Source organism: Bombus pascuorum, chromosome 13 (genome assembly GCF_905332965.1).
Source record: "Bombus pascuorum chromosome 13, iyBomPasc1.1, whole genome shotgun sequence".
Classification (NCBI taxonomy): Eukaryota; Metazoa; Arthropoda; class Insecta; order Hymenoptera; family Apidae; genus Bombus; species Bombus pascuorum.
The window spans coordinates 1,199,339-1,221,849 of record NC_083500.1 but is presented as its reverse complement, the minus strand read 5'-3'; the positions used below and the strand labels follow the sequence as shown (position 1 = coordinate 1,221,849).

The window sequence follows — 22,511 nt, the reverse complement described above, 5'->3', positions numbered from 1 at the left end:
GGTAACGGTAATGTTACAGAATGGTAACTCATATTTATTATGGCTATTGGATTCCTATTGCTGTAACGGTGGTATATTCTTCAATAAAGAGTTAATTTCGCAAAAGAACAGCAACAAATGTTGCGAATAAATCCGGATTGGAACGAAAATAGTGCTCGCTAAAGCAACGAAGGCTGGAGGGATTTGCCTTTAGCATTTTCGAGTACCAAACAGCAATGGTAGCCTGCAACGCTTCGAAATCGAGATAAGAAATTCTCTCTCTCGAAGGGGAGAGGCCTGGAGATGTAGATCAGCTTAGAGAATCATTTCAGTTGGTTTTTGTGAATGGCCGACCATACTATAGGAACAAACATGACATGTATATCTTCTTTCGTTTCCTTCCAAGGTGAGTCACATAATCCTGTTTTGTTGAATAGGTCTAATGGTTCGAGTGGAATTTTATAATGGTTGCATAGTAACGCGTTGGCACGTACCTAACATGTATCTTTACGAATTCTTTTAAATACTATTTTGCGTATTTACAACACAGACAAAGATATATTTTTTTAATAAATTAAATTGTTAAGATATAGCAAATAAGATATGTATTATTCAGAATATCCAGAAAGATTGATGTGTAGATATGATATAGGTATTCGAAGGATGAAATACCTACATACATATATACATATATGAGAAAGATTTATATCTCCGTTTAAAAATATTTTGTTAATAAATATTTTCCATATTTATTTCGCTGTTTCCTGCTTCACTCATTTTAAAAATTGGTAAAGCTTCAAGAAACTAAAATATTTATATAAAATATTTATTGGTTCTTAATGGATAAAGCCATTTGCAGTCGATAACGACGAGTGCTCTCTCGTACACTGTAGTTTCCTGCGTTTCCTTCGCAATAAAATCTACTTCAATATATTCGTAAGGATATATAGTATCAACATATTCTTTAAGCAATATGAAAAATTTAATTAAAAGCGAACATGAGGATACTAAATTAAATTAAATTAATGTTAACATTCCTCTTACATCTTGGCATAAAATTCAAACGAAGAAGAACGCATATTAATATTCTTACGTATTTTTCAAAATTAGACAATTTTTTTAATGGAATGCGCAGTTCAGAAAGCATTAAAACGGAGAGTGCTCAATAATCGCATTATGATCAGGAAGCTAACCAATAAACATCAAATTCAAGTTTAGAGGATAAAATATAGAACATTTGAAGAAGGAACTACGAATATAAACCGCAGAATTAAGGTTTTCAAAAAGTTTGAAACTATTGATAATCGAGGTTCAAGAAGTTGCTGAACGATCGCCGAATATCCATGGCTTCTGCAACGTTTCCTCCCCTGGAAAACGGTCGTTAATTTCCTTGACTACGCCGCCTGAGTATGGAAAGTCCATTACTGCTAACCGGACAACTAATCCTTGCCCACTTACCCGAACGACCCGGTCTGATTACATCGAGTCTATTACTACTGGCTACGAAACAACGAGTTCCAGGGACGAGCGTGATAGACAAATCAATTACCAAGAAAATTCTACCGTTAAATATCTCGAACTTTCTCTTGCACGTTATTTTAACTTCCATTTCAAAACGAACAAAATGAACAAACGAAATTTAGAAGGGTAAATGGGAGTTTAATGTGTCTCATGCAGAGGGATAGCCAAGGAACGATAATTCAGGAGCCCAGTGGAAAAGAAACATGCAGTCGCTACGAAAGTTATTTACGAAGTTTATTTATAGCATTTATATACTACTTACTTAACATTTCATATCACACGTATTGCAAAAAACAAAATTTATAAGGAAAAATCTATGCAGATTAAAAAATATAAAGGCGCTCATTTTGTAAATCTTAAATGTAAAAAAATACAAGGGGCTCACGGGTATTTTATTTTATTTCAGGCAGTGTATGGTGCAACTTATCCGCTATTCCTGACCCGACCAAAATTTCCTACAGTCTTTACACGAACGGACCGCGTAGTAAAGAGAACAAGTTTACATATGTACGTGTGTACCAGGCGTATATCTTCTCTAGTCTCACCTCGAAGGCGTGGAAGGTCGGGGTGTTTTGCAACAGGGTATTTCACGCCGACACAGCGTTAGAGAACTACGTAGCCCGTCGCAATGGAATGGTCTTGACTGGAAGATAGGTCACCAGAGTGACTGAGAGAGAAACAGGAATGAACTCGATATGGAGAAGAGCATCAAGAGTAACAAAAAGACACGTGGAACGAAACAGGACGATGGATAAGCATCCGAGATGGAAATGTAATGTGGGCGAGACGCAGGAATTCACGCATACCAGAACACTAATTATTGCGAATTATAACCACAGAAAAGAAATTTATAAAAAATTGTAACATGCAAGATATTCAGCGTAAATCTAGATATTTTCTTCATCCGTAATAATACCAGAAATGTTACTCGTGTCATTGAAATGGTTTCAAGAAACAAATCAGACGGAAGAAAAATTTTTCTCAAGTATCATTTTTCGATAATTTTTCAATATTACCCATGGCTTTTTACGTACATACACATAATTCTTTTTTCTTTACGTTATAGCTAACATTACTATGGATTTATTCATGTGTGATAATCGTGATTTTTAAATTAAAAAATTGTTAAATTAGCGTAGAACTTAATTTCAGCGAGAATCCATGTTGCCTTATAGTAATACGCGGGTTTTGATGAATTCTAATGATAATGTCTGCGCAATTTGTTTCATGAGTAACTCAACGATGTAGTTGAGGATTGAACCTACGTTATAGTGTCAATAGGCAATCTCTAAATCATACTTTTTGCAAATGTTAATAAAGCGTCCCTCGAAAGAACAAATAAATCATATCAAAATGGGACCGCGAAACTCATAAATCTGCCTATTTATCGAATTCGAAAAACAGGTTCTGGTTTCTAGGACGGACGAAACTAAAAATCATGGAGAGATTCTACTTTAGCTATAAATCCTCCTTATCGCGTCTCTGGGAAGACACAGTGCGGCAAAAGAGCATAAACTGACCCAGCACACAAGGAAAAAGATCAACGCGCTTTTACAGAACAGTCTGGCCACTATCGAGTTTATTCCCTCGCCGCGATAGAATAGGAAATGCACGAGTTATGCGCTTTAATAAATTCCCCGAAGGCACTGCCTCGCAAAAGCAGCTGGACAATAAAAATCCATTGACCAATTGTAAAACTCAACGAACTGTGAAACGTCGAGTAGAGCATAACTCCGCGCCTTTCGAAACCCCCTTCAGCTTACTATTTCCCGTTTCGTAATGCTCGATCGTTTGCGAATCCCGTTTCACGAGAATTTGTTTCTTCCTTGAAAATCAGTAAAAACAAAAACATTCTACTTTAGAAGGAATTTGCATGCGGGGATAAAATCCTAGATTTGAGTTAAGCTTGAGTATTACGTATCCTAGAAGATGCATTTGAATTCATCCTATATTTTGGCAATTAATAAAAAATGAAGAAAGTGCTCGCGCTTATTCGTGATGAAAAAAGGAAAGAAGATAAATGCGGAACGTTCTTATAAATCGTATCGCCAGGCACGTTAGCAAGTATTTTCAGTATTCACGGAAGGAACGATCGCAGCGAAGAAGAAAGTACTGCTGCGTGTTGTAATCTAAAACCGTGGAAATGAAAGCGTTCTAGAGGGTGGGCCTTTATGATACGGCAGAGGAAGTTCTGCAGTCATCAAGCATGGTCGTCGTTTGTCGCTCGCGTGAGGAAAACGCGCACATGAACACATACCGTATACGAGAAAATCCATTTCCTTCGTTTCTTCGAATGCTTCAAATAAGAGTGGTATTTCAATTCTTAATCGGTCGAAAGTATAAACTACATATTTGAACGATGAATATGTTCGATATGCAGTATTCGAACAAAGGATATCTTTTGTTTCATCGACACACTGAAAAACCATTCGATAATGTTTTATTTCTTAAGAAAGATTTATCTCCTAATAGATAAAATGAAATCATGCAGAATTTCTTTCTCTTTTTTCTAAATGTTTAAATGCGTCGAAAAGCAGTTGTAACGTACGTCTTAAAACAACATCGTGCAACGAAGAATCTGAAAAAGTTTATAAATTATTAAAACAACCATTTACGTAAAAAATATATGAGGCCGAAGCGCAAAGTTTAAACCACACAGACAGCCTTCGTTTCATTAATCAGTAGAATCGTAGGTTCATTGGAACCATCTCGCCGCATGCTCTATTACTCAGGTAAAACAGTTTTGACGGAATTGTGTCTCATCCGTCTCTAAAGTTCTGGATCCCAGGTGAACAAGAAAGCTTCCCAGATAACAGTCTGCCCTCGGAGGGTATCGTCATAGGTTAAGGGTAGTCAAGCGAAACGCTGTTTTCTTTCTTCCTACGTGTAACTTCCGTCCAGACAAAACGCAGGTTTGTGTAGGTGGCGACGGAATGGAAGTAGCCTCCTGAAGATTGCAAAGGCAATTTCCTCCGACAATGTGGTCCACTTTATTCCACGCATAGTGCGTGCCCTTTCTCTTAGTATTCACGCGTAAGGGTTGAGTACGACGATGGGAATTCAGTCTCTTTTATTTTTTCGGATACGCCCTTCGTCCTGCAAAAGGGAACCCCTTGTACGACCAGGAAGGGTTGAAGCGACTAGAGGGTCGAATGGAATAAAAGAAAAAAAGTAACGCCTCTTGAAGTTCTAAACGAGTCAGGCTGTTCTAAGGGAGCATGTCGTTATGGTTTTGGTCCTTGTTTAACTTCTTAAAATTTCAGAAATATAAAATGTTAAATGCGACATGTACATTTAACACTGTCATCATCAATGTTAATTATTAGAAAGATGTCAGAATATATGTAATGAATATATGTGTATATAAAGCTACCAACACTCGAAGTCTTTCTAAAGAAGCGGCAAAGACCTTACTACTTAACGTAATACTAAATTCCTAGTGCGCGAGAAACAAGAGCAGGAACAAGTCGGTATATATTTCTACCAATACGAAATCTGTCAATTTTCTGACAATTTTAACATCATTTTACTCCGAATATCTAAACTATTAATTATTGCCAAAGTACTGTACGCATCTTACTTCCGTTCTCAACGCACATCGTTGCACCGCATGAATATATGTACACGGGTTCAATGAACTTCCGTTCTGCTGGAAGTCCCGTGATCCCTATGAGAACAATAATTAACATTCAAAAAGGTGGAGGCTTAGGGAACGGATTAACGACCACTCTCGATGGAAAACTGGAACACCGTACGGAAAGGTCGCACATAGGCAAACAGGCTTCTGTTCCAGAAACTCGATCAAGCTTTAAGGACCTTATTTGAAATTGATGCACGCGGTTGCAGTCGACCGTGCTATCCATTTGCCATCCAGCCGCGAGAATCTTCTTCTTTGGTTTCCTTAGTCAGGCTGCTATTTTGTCAGGCGTCGACTCGAAATAGATACTTGGCCTCGTTCGCACGATACGTCATGCCATGAAAATATAGGCGTGCAGTACTTGCAATTGGACGCGCGTAGCACATATTAGAATGTAGCCGTTAGAAATGTACGTCAGATACAAGAATTGTCTCTTCTCGGTAGACAGAATCACGAGGAAGATATAAATGTGCATGAAGCTGCACAGCACGAGAGACGATCGATCTACTTAATTGAAGGAGTGTCTTCTTTCCAGTGGTATGAAAATGTAGCAAAACCAGGATTTTCCAAACATTTCTCATTCTATTCGTTCTATTCGTTCGATTATCTGTATAATAACGAATAATAAAAGAACAAAAATATTCTAAATATAAATATTTAACTATGCTATATTCTCTGTCTCTCTATACTCATCAATCAGATTATTGTTTTCAATTGATCGTTAAACATGTAAGCAACAAAGAAATTATTGAAAGAATTAAAGGGAAATTTGACAGCAGTCAAAACAGCAATGAATCAATGATACTTCTGTAAACAGTATTCAGTATAGTATAACGCATTTAGAAGTATTCATGACGAAAGAAGCAACGATTAGATGTTACGAAGCACAGAACGAAAAGATTGTTTTGAGTTCAGAAGGTTGATTAGGTCTTAGCCATTAATTTTAACAAAACTATAATTATAGTTATAATTATAATTTGTCAGCTGAGAAAAATTGGAAGGACAGATTAGAAAATCAAAAAGCAACATTGGTCCATAAACTTTTTTTTCCTGTTTAAATATAAGACAATAAAGTATAGGGCTACAGATAAAGACCATAAAATATTATATTTTATATCTTTCATAAACGATTAATTTTAAAATTTAATGTTATCAATCAATTCCACATCAAAACTATTTTTTCATTTGATTTTTGGATTAAATATGTATTTTCGTTAGCCTCTTGAAAAGACATTAATAACGTTAATTATACAGACTAATATTAATTAAATAAACTACTATAAAAGCTAAACTAACATCATTGGTGTTTCACAAAATATTATTGATTTGTCACCTATCGTTACCTATATCCTGGAATTTATAAAGTTTTCTTTACTTTTATTTAATTCGTTTCAGTCAAGTGACATAAAAGTCACAAATCAACAAAAATCTACTTGTATCTTCCCGTGTGGTCTTCAATTGTAATCTTCTGTTTTGATATACTCATAGCACCATCTATGAGACTCAAAGTGAACTATGCTAATTTATTTTTGCCCCTTAGAAACTACTGTAGGAAGTTGCTTGGAGATTTTATAGGAAACCACCCTTATCATCGACGAACGGCAAGATAGTCATGTTTCATTATTGATTAAATACGAGTAATCGACTTCGATTATCGAACACTTATTTATACCTCGCATCCACAACTTTTACTGCACTTGTGAAAATCAATGTATTGTACTTGGTCGATACTGGAAATTATCCAAGAAAGCAAACAAGTATTTGATCTTCAAAAGTTTTTGCTTTGCTTCAAAGGTGTCTAAATATTTACGTATTCTCTTCAGTCCACTTCACTTATCGGATAATCTGGATACTTTATAATTTCTAATTATATGAACATCACTGTATCCCATCTGCCCTATACAAATCATTGTGTCAGGGATGTTTCTACGCTTCACTCATCTTTTTCTTCTCTCCCCACAAGAGTATCAATTACATTGTTACAGTAGAACACCGATCAATATCCCGTGGATAATATGTTCTGGATTATATGATGTTTTTGAGTACTAGCAGTCGAACAGTGTCTGTCATCCAAATTTCCTAATTCCTAATTTTTATTTCCTTTACTCGTCATAAAACTTTTGTCTATGATTGATAGAATGTTATTTTAATACACAATCTGGTTCTTTTTCATAAAGTCCAGTTAAATATTCAGCTTATAAATTTTAGATTCCAGCCATCTGACTTGATATAAATTATTGACGTGAAATTCAAAGTCAGAACTAGAACATTCTGTATTTTTTCGTATTTACAAATTTGAATGTTTAATAAAACTAAAACTAGAGGGGCCGGGGGGATGCATGAAGATTAAAAGTAAAGTCGTTTAATGAAAAATTTCGAGAACCTTGTTTGTATAGAGATACAGAACATTAAGGTTGAAAGTCACTGAATGTTGTAACATTGGTCCAGCAAGATAGCATCGTGTGTTCAACTATGCGTTTAATTCGAAACCGAGCTTCAGCAGGCGCAAGTTACGAAAATTTGGGGTGGCCATAGTAGCATGTAATGGAGAGCCATATATAAAGAGGATTTTATTAAGCGACCACAGTTGAAGTTTCGACATGAAATCGGTTAGAAAACCAAAAGACTTTAGCATCGAGAGTATCCTAGCCGATAAATTCAGATTTCTTCGAAATGACCAATATATAAATTCGTCTCAATTCAGTGTAACAAAAACTCATGAATTTGAATTACAGAAAGAAAAATTTGAAAAAAATGTTGAAACAGCCTTTGAAATTAGTATAGAAGAAGATGTCGCGGTAAATACAAAAAATAATTTTGCATCCATCAAGGAAAATCCTGCACCGAATCCTGCGCAGAATTTACCGACAAACTCCGGAATTGGCACAAGAGATACGTATCGAACAAATAATGTGTTTAAAAATAACGAATTTACTGATGCAAAAGATTATGATGTGTATTTTCAACGGAAAAGTGAAGTTAACGTAGAAGAAAACGACAAAGTGAATTTCAAAATAATCAATTTCAAACAATATAAGAATGAGGAACATTGTGTAAGTTTGCTAAATACTGAAGAAAATAATATCGTTAACCAGTTTTATAAAATTTCAAAGTTTGACATAATTGGAAAATGTACCACTGATATGAAAAGGTCCTGTTTAATTGCTGATGAAAAAAAACATATGAGAGTCTATCAACATTTTTCAAAACCCCTTGAACAAGAGGAATTTAATTCCAATGAAATAAGCGGCTCAAAAGTAATAACGCACACTGAAAAAGAACACGTAACAAATTCTGAATACGTTAAACCTAAGAAGGGTGATGAGTATTACGAAGAAATAAATGAACGTTACGGTAATGTTAATATAAATGAACAACAAAATAACATAATAAATTTGAAAGTAGACCAAAGGTGTTATCGCAACAAATTTCAAGAAGAATTACTGAAACAAGATCACGAAGAAAAATTTGGAAACAAACAAATTAAATGCATAAATTATAGATCTAATGACTCTCTAGAAAATAAAAATAAAGATTCAAAAATCAATTTCTCAAAAACGTTGACAAAGATAAAAAATAGATCTCCGTCGTTTGATAATATGAAAGAAAAGCTAATTAATCTTTTAAATAACAAAACAGAATATGTAGAAGTAATAGAAAATGCAACAGAGTTAGAATGGCTTCGATGTACAAGGTATAAACCTCCGAAAATTCCTAGAAAACGTGCGATTGGAAAAAATAGACGAAAGCCCAGCCTTCATCCTCGGATACCATTTTCATCTTTTCAACTGGATTTTCTTGAGCATCAATTTCAGAACAATGCTTATCTTTCAAAAGAAAACGTATTGGAGATATCAAATGTTTTAGATCTTCCTCCTAACAGGGTACTTTCAAAGTTTTTTACATTTATCACTAACTTGTTTTAATACGATTGAAGCTATACGTTATAATTCCTTGTTTAATAAAAAGTTGAGAACTTTTATTTTTGTTTCCTCTTTGTCCACAATTTTCTGATTGTGAGCGACGATATTTAGAACTTAATTTTTTACAATAATCGGAAGATGTTAAAGGAAATAATACCTACATTTATCGGAAAAGGTATTTATGTATTTATACATATATTATTGTCATAATGCTGATTTGTTTCAGATAAAAATTTGGTTTCAAAATCGACGTGCCAGGGAGCGACGTGAATTTTGTATTAATATATAATAATACAACAAAAAATAAGCCTATTACACAATTTGTATGAATAACGAGTATTTATTTTCAAATATAATATAATTATCTTCTTCAAAATAATATTCTCGTACAATTATTATATTTCAACAACATTTAATTTTCTTTGAATATCACTAGATTTTAAAAACTTATATAAACTTAAATTAATTTATTATGCGACAGCTGCGCCGCGTCCTGAAGCGGCCGGCAGCCAATATTGATGCATACACAGTAGTCACAGGCGTACAATTATAGGCAGAATTCACTATAACAGTACCGACAGCTTTTTGAGAAGAAAGAGAAATCACCAAAATTGGTAAGGTGGATGAGATATCATAAATTATATAAGATTGTAATATATTATTGAATAAAAATGTACGTCAACTAAATGCTAATATATGATTAATAGTAGCGTAAGAATGAATGATTACAGAAGTATTACAAAGATTAACACCTGCCGCAAAGTAACACGGATACACCTATTCGTTTCAACTTCGACCATAGAACAACCCGCGCCGCGGTTTGACTCGCGATTTTGGATGACAAAAGAGCGGAGGGATCCTTCTGTAAATCGAGTGTGCATGAATAAAGATCTAATTATTAAGGCTTAAAAAACAACAAAACAAGTTATTTTATTTTATTTCTATTTTTAATTTTATATTACAATTTATTTTAATTATTAGTCAAACATAAAATAAATCAAATCTATAGATTTATTTCCTATCGCTCAGCCGTCACTTGTTTTGTCGTTCTACCGCTTATCAGTTACCGCTTATCACTCTCCTCTATAATTACGGCCTTATTCGTGTACGCTCGACTTGCAAGAGAATCCCCTGTCCTCTCGCCATCAGAAATCCGAGTGGCAAGCCGTATCGCTTAGCGCTTAACATTCATCACTCTATTATGTAAACAAAGTAAATATATACGTAAGCGTGAGCTAATATAATTTATCGTAATGTAAATATCTGGCGTTTAAAAATTTAATATACGTGTTATATTTAATTTGATCAAATAAAATTACTTAATAGATAGAAAATAGGAAGATAATAATTTGTAGTTCAAGATTAAATAATATCTTGGGCCAGAAAATTATAGTAACATGTACTTTGTCTGTAACTATATAACAGAAACAGAATGCATTAGTATGCATAATACGCTCACTAACATAACTGTTGAATCTTCTATTATACTGGCATCGATAAAGTCGCATGCGACGTGAAAATGGTAAGGTTGCAAAATTTGAGACACGAAAAAATATTAAATATCAAGTCTATTCGGTACTAACTGGTACATATGTACTTACGATTAACCAATATTTTTACTTTACCGATTAAAATGTGTTTAATATAAAAAATAATGTTATGCCTGATGTCAATCATCTTAATTAATAATAAAATTATTAATAAATCGTTAAACGTGTTTATTCATTTAATTGTAAAGTTATATTTTTAATGATGAAAATCTTTATAGAATTAATATTTGTGATATTTTATAATTTTTATCTTACTTGAGATTATTTAATTTTTATAATCTTTATTTTTCCCTCTAGATGTCGTTCCATTCGGCGCTGAAATGTAAGTCAGTCAAACTCTTCTATCACCGGTAGACTACCAGTCTATGTTTCAGCAGTCGCGCGGCGGTTTTCGAGGTGTTTGCGTGCGCGCGTAATTTGTTCAATTACTCGGAAGGTTACGAATATAGTACCCGAAAATGCAGCGTTCCGTTCAACAAGCAAATGGAGATGGTGTTCTTGCATCACCGCGGAAAAAGCAACGTGTATCGAATACTAACACAGCTAAAGTTACTGTTGTTCTTGGAGCACAATGGGGTGACGAAGGTAAAGGCAAGGTCGTCGATATGCTTGCTATGGATGCTGACGTCGTCTGCAGGTGTCAGGTGAGTCCGCCATTTTTTCATTCTCAACCGCCTTTTTTCCGGCATAAAGTTCTATACGTTTAAATTTGATCCAAAATGTACTTTCTATTAGAAGATTTAGTATCGTAGATTACTATATCCATCGTTTTAAAGACACACAATAGGTTATATGTTTCCCCTTTTATCGTTTTATTTTGAACAGTGACGAAAATTTTCCGTCCTCTGTCTCTTTCTCTCCACTGTTTTCATATGTCACATGATTATTAGTGTTTCTTTCTCTATATTGATATCCCTCCTCTTACAGAGGTAAATAACAATTGTATACTTCTGTAAGCTAATTTAAGCATTGAAAAGAGTATAATTTATGATAATAGAACTTTGAAATTATAATACATATTTAGTAAATATCATATAGTTTAGTACTCATTTTTATGACAAGTTCTATATTTACCAAAATCCTTTACTACATTTTTTATTATCATGATAGTGAAAAACTGAAATCTTCTGCATTAGCATTTTCAAATTTATTTATTTATTTACTTATCTTGGCAGTAATTTACTTACCTTATTCAGATATCCATTTAAGATATAAAATATTTAATAATTTTCTTTCTTATTATTGTTTTATTTATATATTTTATATCCTATGTTCCGTACCTTATATTTAGATATTATCCTTCTTAAATTCATATAGATAAACGCAAGTATGTAAATAACTTACATATAACATCATATCTAAATGTTTTTATAACCGATCTTGACACAATATCTTTATAAAAATAAAATAGTACTAAGTCATTTGTAATTGATGCAGAATTTTCTCATATTCTAGTTTATGAAGCATTAATTTTGTTTGACACGTAAATGTGTATGTATTTAACATAACACATATGACATATTATCATTTATATGTTTGTGTATTAATTAAAATGATTCAGTTGCTTTATTAGATCAAATTTTAGTATCGCATATATAAGTATATTTCTATGTAATAATCATATAGTCATGAAGTTATAATTTTAATGATGCTTTAATTAATTTGTTATTTCTACAAAATTTGTAAATTATTTATTAATTTATACATAATTGACTATCATTAATAACTTTATATGTATAATAAATTAATAGTCAATTTATATATTAGCTTCCTTTTTACATTGGTTTATTAAGATCTTTTTTAATGAGATGACCTTAATATATCTCTATAAATGACATAAAAGTGACATAATTTTTAAACAATCATATTGCAGTTAAAATTTGGTACAAACCCGCATAAATATTAAAATTTATATATACTAAATAAAAGAATGATTTTTAATAAACCTAATATTCTTTTTTATTCCTATTGTTTGAAGTCACATCAACCACTTATGTGAGTTACATGGGTTATTAACACAAGAGGCAAGGTTCACAGTTTGTTACATAATATTCTATCCACTCTGAATGTCGTCATAAACATAAATTGGCTTAAAATGAAGCTTTATTTAGACTACTATGAATTGCCACAACTATTAATTTTTTTAAGTACTCACACGCACAATGCTCATTAATAACCTTTAGATACTTCACATATTATTCATCGGTATACAATATACTGCAATTGATATGACATAATATAAACATTTTTTTAAAAATATGTATGTACATTTGCTAACATTTCTATTACTATAAGCAGATACTTAACACAAAATATAATTATAGATAAATATAGATAAGATATTACTGATATTATTACTAGTATTATTATCTATTATTATTATCGCTGCAAGGTGTTTCCAGTATATTTGTTCGTTATTATATTCTGTGTGTTTGTTCATGCAGATGCATTTTATGTTGAAATGTTTTAGATATTTGGACAGTAAATGAATAATTGATTTAATCAGATTTTCGCACAAAATAATTGATGGAGATTTGGTGGTAGCTGAGTTTTCCGAATTACAGTTTTGTTCCGGAGTGGACAGTTTTTGAGATTCTGTTGTCTATATGGGGTACCGTGGTTTTATGTTGATACCTGCAAGGTGCTGCTTGGTGATATTTTTAGGGGTTGGTGGGGTCGCTTTTGGTTACGCATGTAAGTATTTGATTGAAGGTTTGTGGCCAGCGTTCATAGCAGAGCTCGATCGGTTCTTCTTAGGGAGATGCGTGACACTCGTCCACATTTGTTTTTCGTTTTCTTACGAATTAGTCAGGTCAGCGCATGTGGTATCCATGTGTACAGGCCATGCTGGGGGTGAGGAGTGAGCTGGCCTGTATCTTTGTTCCTCTCTTCTAACTATGCTAGCAATTTTTCATTTAATGCCAATTTTTGTGTTACATATTAACTTTTCAAAATAAAATATTTTGTCGTAATATCCTATGATAACTTTAATAAAAGATAGAAGTGTTTTGAGTCCTTTTATCCATAATATCGTAACTGAATTACATTCTGTCAAGAAAAGTAACTAACTACATTCTCCATTTACAATATTATAAATACTTCTAAACGGTAGTATACAAACTTTTCGCTCACTATATATCTTATCGTTCTTTGTTCACTTCATGAAATATGTAAATGTAACATGGTACGAACTTCTCGGATCATCTAATAGATAGTTTGAACATAATTACCCGAATGTTCTACCGATTATATGACGTCAGTGTACTTCATCTACTGCATAATGAGTTAAAACACGAGAGAATGCGACAAAATCAAATATACGTCTATTATTACGATCATTAAAGATATACCTAACCCCACATAAATATGAGTGATATTCTTAAAATAAGAAAATAGGGAAAATTATCATAAAGTAAAAGAAACGGTATAAAATAAAGGGTATTATAAAATTAATTTTGTATCTTTCTGCAACGGTATATTATTATTTCATATCCTTGGTAGGTTTCCTTCTAGAAGGATTTCGTAAATAAAAGTTGCTTAATGAGTATTAATTTTATTCAACAAGCACGTACTACACACGACCATTACTGCTTAACTATTTTTTTTTCTTTTTTGTTTTTTGTCCATCTTACTATGTATTAGTAAGCATATCATTATACCTGTTTACAGGTAATACATAACTAGATCGAGTATCAAGGTCAATCAACACCCGCTATCCTTTTTAGTATGGATTTATTAAAGATACAGAATGCATTAAGTTCACCAATTAGGGCTCGAGATGACAGAATAATTAATTCCTTCTTTCTATTTCCATACGGTTAGTTTGCTACTGCTTTTTCTTTTATATTCTCCGACAAAGTATGGAAGCAGATGTGAATTTGACTTCTGTGGCGTTGTATCTCATAATAACATCTTCCAGGTTTTGATAGTAATTAGTCTTTTTCTTGTAGGCTTTTGTAAGGTTTATTCGCTAGCTACATATTTGTGCGTCTATAACCAACGCAGTTCTTCTTAGCTTTGCCATCAAGTTCTGTTTTCAGAATCCTTTCGGTAACTAAAAATATTGCAATAGCTTTATGCCTGGCCACTCTTGTGTAAATATCTAGTATATAGTATCTAGTGTATCTAGTATATGGTTCAGTGTTTCGATTTCGTTGCAACCAGCTCTGTATAGGCGATTAGGTACATTTTCTACCGCTGCTTGTCCGAGATTTAATGCCTAGCACATTTATGCAGAACTTCGTTACATTTAGTTCTTACATAAGTTCTTCCCTAGTAGGAAGCGATTGCCATCTGTGACTTCCTGGTGCTTATGAATATCAAATGTAGTAAAATCAACTTTTCTACTATAATTATGACTTAATTTGCTCAAGGTTATCATAAATCGTGTTTAATATTGATGTTTCACATTGTTCATAAATATAATGCTTGTTGTTTTATTCTGAAGGTAGCTTTTTTTCCTGTATCCTTATTTCTTTGCTTTATTTGGAACTATTAAGTGTTTCAAATTGCTTGAAGTCAAGTGGATTAGTAAGAATGAAGGTAGTTTGAAAGAATATTTTAAGTTAAGTAAATATATATCTAATAGTCAAAGAAATCACGAAATTTCAAGTTGTTTGAATTAATCTGAATAGGACTTTAGAATACGACTTTGGTATTTATTAGATTTAATATCTTGTTCAACTTTGTATTTAGATACTACAATTGTATCGTAATTATATGCATTAAAATTTAAGCAATTTCTCATAAATTCTGAGATAATATTTACTTGTTTAAATTTTTGTTATAATTGATCTATTATAGTACTTTAACGCCAACAAAATTGTAATTGATGTACACAAAATGATAATAGCTAAAAAATATTCGAGAGTTTACATCCGCAATTTTTTACTAGTGAAATTAAAATTTTTATTTGAATAAACTTAAAAGGCGACCATGAATTTGCTATGAAAAAAAATTTTCGAAATATTTGTAATTGTTATGTGTTATTCGCTCAATGTAAATAAATTTTCTTTAATATCTCTCTTTATTACGTAGTTGCAAACGATTAAAAAATCGTGTCGAAAATTAAAATGAACTGTTTACGGGAAACGTGACATTAATTTTTCAGATAATATCATTAATCTAAATATATAAAGCTCTGCCTAAACTATTCAAATTATTCTTCTTACATCTTGTATTTAGAATCTGAAAATTTCGTTTCATATGTAGTTTCGATCCGTATTATATAATACATTGTAAGTTTTAACGTATCTTTTCTTTTTACGAATACATAATTTTATATAGTAATAGTAATATTTTCTAATTAATTTCTTCTATCACAAATGATGTTCGTTATATATTTTTCCTCTAATAATTTCACTAAAGATCATTAATTTTTTAACATTATAATTGATCCTATGTACGCTTGAATGTTTCTTGTATACGCCTTTGCTCTAACATCAAGCTGAAAACATCCGTTATAACAAAGTCTAAAATTAAAATCGATAATATTCGAGAACGAAAATCTTTGTTATCAGGAAAAAATTAAAGGTAATACACGTATCTGAAAATTTGAATTCTCGTTACTAGTCTCTAATGTGTTAATGTTAATAAATAATGCTAATTTCGTACCTCATTAGGTATTGCTTATTGACATCACATGTTCAATGTTTCTCCTAGTTTTCATGTAACATGTTAATCATTCCTCATTCGAGGAATCATTAAATAACTGTAATCTGACACTCTGCCCTGGACTCTTCAAATTGTGTTATCTACAAAATGATACCTTCATTAACTCACTGCCAGCAACATTAATAAACCGTATGAAAAATATTTTAGGATGTAAATTAAATTGTTTGTTTTGTAATTATTATTTAGATGTTTCATTGAAAGTCATAATAATTTTGATGTTTGAGTAAGATGAACAACATCTGTTCTGATCTGTCACTGGAAGTGTTTAAAAAGTACGAAATAAAAATGAAGGAAAAAGATATTTACATTGGAGCAAAAGGAGAATTTTAATTTTGCAGGGAGGAAGCAATGCCGGGCATACAGTAGTAGTAGACGGTGCGGAGTTCCACTTCCATCTTCTACCCAGTGGAATAATCAATCCTAGATGCACTTCGCTTATAGGTAATTATTTTTCGATTATGATGGCCCTTAATAGAATATCGATGATCTCATGTTACGCTAGCTAAACATGAAAAAGAGGAAACAGAGAAAAAGATCAAGTATCTACGTAACTGTTTTGGGTATAGAATGTAACAATATACATGTTACATAAGCTGTTGGCGATACGGACAATAAGGACTTATCATCTTTAGGTCGTGTTGGGGCCATTTCACTAAAAACTGTACTTACTAACTACATAATAAGGGAAATAGAAACACATAAATACAGTGGAACTAGTTTATATAACACATATTATGTTATGCACAACAAATTATAAAATATTAAAAAATGAAGATACCGACTACAAAATATGTTATAAAATTAGTCGATGACACATCTTCGTTGAAAGTTTTTTTATAGTTCTTTGGCATTAGCTATTTGTGAAATAATTTTAACCGACAGCTATAATGGAAGTAGATATATATATATACAATTATAATAACAACTGTAATACAATCGTATATTGTGAAGGTTAGTCATATTTAATGTATTGTGTACGAACATATCTGTTCTGATCGCAATATAAATTGCAACTAAAGCTACATCTTTGGTTTTCAAGACAAAAATTTAACGCAACGTTGCGTCATAATAGAAGCAGTTTTCGTCTTGATGTAAATGTTAGAGTTGTATTCTCCTGTGATACTCTTTTCTAAGCTATGCTTTACATGATTCTGGAAAGAATCTATACAACTTTTTCATTGATATCTTGTGCATGAAGTTATTCGTGCTTCAGCAATATACACAAATGTTATAAAGAAAAATTAGCATAATAAACGTGATAATGATTTCAATCAGTTTGTTCATACAGAGCAAAATATCCAGAAAGCTATATTAAGATGAGCTTAACTGTTCATGTATTGAAACATGTCTTTACATTTATAGAAAAAAAAAAAAATAAATAAACCGCCATCATCTGCGGAAATTAAGTTGACTATCAATTTGAAAATACAGATATAGATATGCTTTCAAAAGGAAGTTTGGTATCTATAATTTCGAATTATGTTTTCAAATCGTACTTAATATTAGTTTGTTGACAACATTGTTATCTATATTTAAGCAAATGAGCAACAACACATCTTGAAATAACAGTTTGTTATTTCATATGTTGTCTAGTATTTGATAGAGATGGTCTCATAAATGTTTGATTAAATCTGGACTCTGTGGTAGACACAGTAATCCAATGTTGTATAGCTTAAAAAATTTCATATATAATTTTTAGATATAATTTTATATATGAAATTTTTAATCTCGTTCCATCTTTAACCAAAGTCCAAATATAACCCATTCCAATTTCGTGCTTTACTCTGTATAATACTGTTCGCTACACTATCCGCAAAATACCTAGGAAACGGATACGACGGTTTCATTACATTATACTAGGTGAGGCACATGAAACGTAAGAAACCGTTGCAGATACCAGTTTGTTTCTTCTTCCAAAAGTTGCTCTTAATTTTATTATGATAAATGTATATTCCTTTTCCATAATATATTTTATGATACTTCCTCAACTCTTCTCAATATCCACTAAGAATCCAGCATAAAAAAAGTTATAGATTTAATTCTAAAAAAAAAAAATCGAGAATAACCTTGGAAACTTGAAAAAAAGAGGAAACTGATAAAAGATGTACTACCTGTACTTCAAATTATATTATGCGACACAAACTAATTTACAATTGTTTTATTAGTATAAAATATTAATATAATTTAAGTTGATCGTGTAATGCGATTCATTCCCGCTGTCTATAGATTTTATAATACTAATATGAGTCTAAAAGAGAAAATTGATCACCGTGATCATATTTCTGCTGATACTGCATTACAATAATTATAATACTATCCTGTAATGAATTTTGTTTCAGGAAACGGAGTAGTAATACACCTACCGGGTCTTTTTGAGGAATTAGAAAGCAATGAAGCGAAAGGTTTAAAAAATTGGCAGGAGCGATTGATAATCTCTGATCGTGCGCACATAGTATTTGATTTTCATCAGCAAGTCGATGGCCTCCAAGAATTAGAAAAAGGTACACAGTCCCTGGGTACTACTAAAAAAGGAATTGGTCCAACGTACTCGAGCAAAGCTGCTAGAAATGGACTTAGAATCGGTGATCTTCTTGGCGACTTCGACAAATTCTCCCAAAAGTTTGATGCGCTGATTACCTCGTATCAAAAAATGTTTCCAGCACTTCAGGTCGACGTGAAAGCAGAGCTTCAGCGGTATAAAGAGTATGTATTTTTATTTATTTTTCACTTAAATCTGAATATGATTTAGATACTATCACTAAACAAGTATGACGAGAGTTTATTGAAAATAATATTGAATCGTGAATAATTATTATATATTAATAAAATAATACTATTCATGTATTATTATGTAATATGTATCGACTACAATATCCGGATTCTTATAAGTAATAGTGTACTTAGTAAAAAACAATTTCTTTATTCTATTTCCTTTATCCTATTTTTCAGCTATGCAGAAAGAATAAGACCACTGGTGAAAGAAACAGTTCAGTATTTACACCAAGCATTACGCGAAGGAAAGAAAGTATTAGTAGAAGGTGCAAATGCTGCGATGTTAGACATCGACTTTGGTACATATCCCTATGTTACGAGTTCTAACTGCAGTATAGGTGGTGTTTGTACCGGTCTTGGATTATCACCGTCTTATATCGGAGAAGTTGTCGGTGTTGTTAAAGCGTATACCACAAGAGTTGGTGATGGTCCATTTCCTACTGAACTTTTGAATGCTACAGGCGAACTTTTACAAAAAAGAGGACACGAATTTGGTGTTACGACAAATAGAAAGAGACGTTGTGGTTGGCTAGATTTAACTCTTCTTAAATTCACCGCCTTGGTGAATGGGTAAGAAATACCTTCATGATAAATATGCCTGATAAATGGACTTTTAGATAAATTCATATTTTTATGAATGTAATTAGATAAAGAGAAATCTACGTAGAGAATTATGCATTTACAAAATATTATAACGAGTACTGTACTTTGGATATTTATATATTTTTGCGTATTATATGCACTTTTATACCTTCAAATTTTTTACCTTCATCAATAATTTAAATTATATTTATTTTGCAGATATACGTCAATATGTCTTACGAAATTAGATATTCTAGATACGCTTCCAAAAATTCAAGTCGGTATAGGATATCGGTTAAATGGAAAAGAAATTGACTATTTTCCAAGTAGCACTTCTGATTTAGCAAAAGTAGAAGTAATTTACGAAACTCTCGATGGTTGGGAGTCAGAAACAGAGGGTGTACGTTCCTTGGAGAAGCTACCTCCTAATGCAAAAAAATATATACAATTAATAGAAGAACATCTTGGCGTGCCAGGTAATATTTTAATATGTGAAAATTATATTATTATGTAATCTCATGATCAGTTTTGTGGTTTTTTGAACTTTGCGTACAGTATCGCCGATTAAAACTAAAGAGCGTATTAATAATCTTTTCCAGTAAAAAATTAGTAACATATTAATTTTTTCAACTCTATGTTCTATATTACCTATTCAATATTATAATTAGATTGCGAATGTCCATCTATGCATTTAGTTTGAAAACTGATCAGCCTTTTGAGTATCGTTATATAGAATGAAAATCCGATTCTGACTTAAATAATGAAAATTTCTTGTTATATAAAAAATATTTTTTTGTTTTCAATTCCTTTCATATTTAGTTAAAAATGCAAAGTCTTGAACTTAGACGTATTACAAGTACAAAAAATTAAATATTAAATTAAATAACATTAAATTCAGAAATTATTATTGTTTCAGTTAAATGGATTGGAGTGGGAGCAGGCCGAGAAAGTGTAATTACACTTTGACGTTACACATATTGGTTACAACCATGGAAATATATTTATTTGTGTAGGATCAATGGATTGGACGAACGAACGTGTGAAGACTTTATTAAATAAAATGAATATACTTAACATTTCTTTACAATCACGACGCTTAACACAATGCAAAGACTTTAATACAACACAGTGACGACATGAATTTTTCGACAATGCATGAGCGATTCTTTCGCTTTGTAATCAGACCATATGTATTCATAGTGACATCATACATACAACACACATTTTCATCGCGTATAGCCTCTACGTGATCCTATACATGTCTCGTGTACATTTTAGGAATTATTCTTTACTTGCGATCGACACTCTGGTTTAATGCAGTATCTTCATTCAATATCTTTCACTTGGCCTTCAATCACCCATCATCCACTCCATTCGCAGATACTATCGAATCCCACCTACATATGTCATGCCCTATATTTAACCATTCTGCCCTACCCTTAGGTTAAACATTTTTACTTGTATTATGATTCTCATACTTACTGTATGGCTTCGTATGATCCTCTATCATCAAAACGTTGACAACTTGATTTGCTATCTTACACATAATAAGTTTATTGTTTCGTAATTCGTTGGTTAGTACATACGTGTTAGTTAGTATATACGTAATTTCGTCCCAATTTTGATTTTTTGTCCCAATGACAATTGAGTTCTTTGTTTGCACCCAAGACATCGAATTTATATGGCTTATGTTCTTTCCCCTTTATATTGTAAATTTTCTTATTTTATTCGTATATCTCTAGAATTATTTTCTCCTCGGGTGTTTCCAATTCAACACAACTTTCTTGATATACTTTATCTTAATATTCTACAATCAGATCTTGTAACAATGTATCTTACATCAAACATTTTACGAATAGCGTGACTTCTGGTACATCTACTTGGCGTAAAATTAAATCTTTGTGCCAAACTTAGATATTTATACCATTGTTCAGGATTATTAATGTAATAAGTAAGAGTATTATCATTTTGTGTACTTACGCTATGCGGCCGTTACTTTGAAGCACGTCCGTAGCTATTGTTAAAAAATTTATCAAAAAGCATCGGAGATGAAAGCAGCAATCCTATCGGGTTTAATTCGCGAAAAATATCTTTAATACTTTTTATAATCAAGGCACAGCTTAACATAACGCAACGACTTCAATATAACACAGTAACAGAATGCCTCTCGCTTCCTAATTCACATTTTTGAAGACATTACACATTCTTATCATGTCAGCCAAATCTCTACTTACGTAATCACTCTTCACTCGCAATCGATATTCTAAATTGAATATTCGATATCTTCCATTCTGTTTGCAGTCATTCATTATTCACTCTACACCCACAGGTCATATCATAACCCATTCGCAGCTATCACATCCTACATTTGTCCATCCGGTTTGTTACTTTTAACGATAAATTTAATTTGTCGAAGGAGTTGATGAAACAAGCGCACAGAGAATAAACAACAAAGAAATATTTATCATTAAGCTTTTGAATTTTAGTAGTACATAACGTTGATAGAAGAGAACAGAAATGTCATTTTTTCGAGTTCCTTCTCATTGGATAATTCGTGTTAATTCATGGTATCCATTGTTTGAATGTAAAATAAAAGATGTTAATAAAAATGTATTTATTTGAAAATTGCGTGAGTTTAATATCTGATTTTCTTAGATGTTGCTTTTATCCATTAACATTCACTATACTCAAAGAGTAAGTATTGAATCCCTACTACTAATCTTTTTCATTTGTGGACCTCTAATTGTATAACTTTTTACTTTATAATAAATATAACAGAAAGAAAGATTCGTCAACTAATTCAAGAAACTAATGTTTGGCTGAGTAAAAATGAATGATCAAGTACTTAAATAGGTAGTACTATTACGTAACTAT

The 22,511-nt window shown here is 32.0% G+C and overlaps 2 protein-coding genes across 2 annotated transcripts; both read left to right on the top strand.

Moving 5' to 3' along the window:
- The first annotated feature begins 7,737 nt into the window (after window positions 1-7,737).
- LOC132913576 (uncharacterized) lies at window positions 7,738-9,063 on the top strand. The gene has a single exon (XM_060972006.1). The coding sequence runs from the start codon at window positions 7,738-7,740 to the stop codon at window positions 9,061-9,063; it is 1,326 nt and encodes a 441-aa protein (XP_060827989.1).
- A 1,901-nt stretch (window positions 9,064-10,964) lies between these two features.
- On the top strand, window positions 10,965-20,711 carry LOC132913447 (adenylosuccinate synthetase). The gene is made up of 6 exons (XM_060971813.1): window positions 10,965-11,254; window positions 16,622-16,724; window positions 18,623-18,986; window positions 19,233-19,625; window positions 19,857-20,113; window positions 20,554-20,711. The coding sequence occupies exons 1-6, from the start codon at window positions 11,069-11,071 to the stop codon at window positions 20,601-20,603; spliced, it is 1,353 nt and encodes a 450-aa protein (XP_060827796.1). The 5' UTR covers window positions 10,965-11,068; the 3' UTR covers window positions 20,604-20,711.
- The last annotated feature ends 1,800 nt before the right edge of the window (window positions 20,712-22,511 follow it).

Excerpts from the sequence above, each read along its gene's own strand:
- LOC132913576 (XM_060972006.1), top strand. The coding sequence starts at position 7,738 with ATGAAATCGGTTAGAAAACCAAAAGACTTTAGCATCGAGAGTATCCTA.
- LOC132913447 (XM_060971813.1), top strand. The coding sequence starts at position 11,069 with ATGCAGCGTTCCGTTCAACAAGCAAATGGAGATGGTGTTCTTGCATCA. Across the intron at positions 11,255-16,621 it reads ACGTCGTCTGCAGGTGTCAG|GGAGGAAGCAATGCCGGGCA; the intron begins GTGAGTCCGCCA and ends TTAATTTTGCAG. Across the intron at positions 20,114-20,553 it reads AGAACATCTTGGCGTGCCAG|TTAAATGGATTGGAGTGGGA; the intron begins GTAATATTTTAA and ends TTATTGTTTCAG.